The 2,500-nt window shown below is 31.9% G+C and overlaps 1 protein-coding gene across 1 annotated transcript in view; it reads right to left on the bottom strand.

The window, feature by feature from the left end:
- LOC135209307 (loricrin-like) overlaps nt 1-1,901 on the bottom strand; it is a gene marked incomplete at its 3' end in the record, with an annotated part of 4,602 nt that extends 2,701 nt beyond the window's left edge. Inside the window, exon 1 of the mRNA XM_064242012.1 lies at nt 1,797-1,901. Within this exon, the coding sequence (XP_064098082.1) occupies nt 1,797-1,799 (3 nt within the window). The remainder of the gene's footprint in view (nt 1-1,796) is intronic.
- Nucleotides 1,902-2,500: the final 599 nt, after the last annotated feature.

Raw genomic sequence — 2,500 nt, 5'->3', positions numbered from 1 at the left:
CACAGTGCCCTCTAAACTTCTCAAATTCTTTGCTCATTTATATATATATATATATATATATATATATATATATATATATATATATATACATATATATATATATATATATATATATATATATATATATATATATATATGTATGTATGTATGTGTGTGTGTGTGTGTGTAGGTGTGTGTGTGTCTAGCAGCGCGCATATCTGTCCAGTTTTATAGCAAATTGCGTATCTTTCTCCGGACTGAGTGATTAGGTAATCTGTAGGTAATAACTCATTTCAACATAAAAGACAACGTGCTCGTTTAAGTGTTCAGCGATCGGTGAACTGGTGAAGTGAGAAAAAAGATTTTATGTAAAAGATTTTTTTTGAATTTTTTAATTTTCTTATTAATTAAAACGTGTATCCGTATTTCTATTATAAAATCTTATAAAATTAGATTGAATATGATAAATAAAAGAATGATACTGAGTTAATTATGATGTAAGGTGCAATGTACATTACTTTGCGTTCTAATTTTCAAAATGGCTATTTTAAGTAAGGAAGGAAAAAATATTTTTTCATTCATAAATGATCTTTGAAAATGATGAAAAGGATTCACAATAACATAAAAAGTAAAAAAAAATATGTGACAGTCATTACACTAAGGAGATTGAATGTATTCCTGATCGTACAAATCAATGTAAATATATCTTAGCTCCGAATTCCTAAAAGTAAAAGGAACTTGATTGAAGGGATATGTATTATCAAAATCATATTAATCTGTACCATCCTTCGACAATTTTGCGAGTGGCAATTGCAGACTTGAACAAAATGTTCTCAAGTCGAAGGCTGACTAAATTGCTCATAATTCAAAGTGAAAGATCTCATTATTTCCTGTATCAAGACTACACAACAAAACACCACCCGAAATGAAGATCATCCAAGAGGAAAGAAAATTTTAAAAAAGGTCTAGATTCTCCTATTCTGCAGGGCTATGATATTGACGAGAAAACACAAAGGGAACATTATAAAATATAAGAAGCTCCTTATTTTCAAAACGCACAGAAGGGAATCATCTCTGTGGAGGGCTGTACATAAACCAAACAAAGAAGTAAAATGCTTATCAAGCCAGTTTCATGTATCAAAAATTCCATAAATCAGATTGTGTCCGTATAAAAATGGATTATAAATCAGTCACAAATATACCATTTTACCTTTGACTTATGGGACACGAGAACAACTGATAACAAGTCAATTCTGAATATCGCCCCAGGCGCTTAGAAAAAAGTAACAGATCCGAAAGCAATTGTTTTTAACTCTAGTAGGTACCAAGGCTCTATATCACAGCGCTTTTAGGCACTGCATTTACTCTCATTTCTCAGTAAATTGATCAATTCTGAGGCTCAAAATCGTCTTACTCCCAATTAAAAAAAAATTCTATTAGAAAATTGGCTTTAAACATCAGTATCACTTTACGGGTTGTCATACAAATGGTATTGAAAAACAATTGCTTCCAAATAACGAATCAAGTTTAAATTTCAGTATTCAGTTATTCGTAAAAAAAATACGTTTAACACTTACTAATAAGTCATTTGAAATACAAAAACTATGAAAAATGGCACAACTTTTGAACGATTTTTTGAATACTTATAAACATTGTTCAATAATGCAGTTCTCGAAAGCATAGGACCCATATCATTAGAATTAAAAAAAAAAAAAAAAAAAAAAACTCGGCTCAAAACCCCAAATAACCTACGAAATTCCTATGAACATTCAACCTCAAGTTCAGGTCAAAACTGTAAGAGACCTATGTCTACATACCATGACTGAAGGAAGCGCAGGAAGGAACTGTGATGCACGATCCTAAGGGGCTCTCTATATATAGATCCTACAGACCTGACCTCGCTCGGAGCAAATTAACAGACAGGTTATGTGAGGGGAGGGTTTCCACGCGGGGGAGTGATCTTCGGTGACGTCTCCCAGTAAGGTCGATAAACAGCAGGTTATCTGAGGGATTTTCGCTTTTAGGAGTGGATGACTCAGGGGTTTGCGCCAAGAAGATGATCCATCGCCATAGGCTCGTCTTTCTATCATGCACGAAAAGTGGCATGAGTTCCTTTTGAATAACGAAGGATTGCACGATTCTGTCATCGGCCTCTATCATGCAAAAATGTGAGCCAACGGAGATATATATATATATATATATATATATATATATATATATATATATTATATATATATATATATATATATATATATATATTTATATATGTGTGTGTTACACACATACATACACACACACAGACACACACACACGCACACACATATATGTATATATATATATATATATATATATATATATATATATATATATACATATACATATATGTGTGTGTGTGTGTGTGTGTATGTATGTATGTATGTATTATACTCTGGTGTTTTTGCGAGTACTTACAGTGCTTGAAAATATGGCTGGTGTGTGTACGATTTTTAAGCGAATGGTCAATGGGCACTTTGATTATTTA

The sequence above is a fragment of the Macrobrachium nipponense genome, chromosome 37 (assembly GCF_015104395.2).
Source record: "Macrobrachium nipponense isolate FS-2020 chromosome 37, ASM1510439v2, whole genome shotgun sequence".
Taxonomy (NCBI): Eukaryota; Metazoa; Arthropoda; class Malacostraca; order Decapoda; family Palaemonidae; genus Macrobrachium; species Macrobrachium nipponense.
The sequence above is the reverse complement of the archived record's forward strand: the minus strand, read 5'-3'. Positions and strand labels throughout refer to the sequence as shown.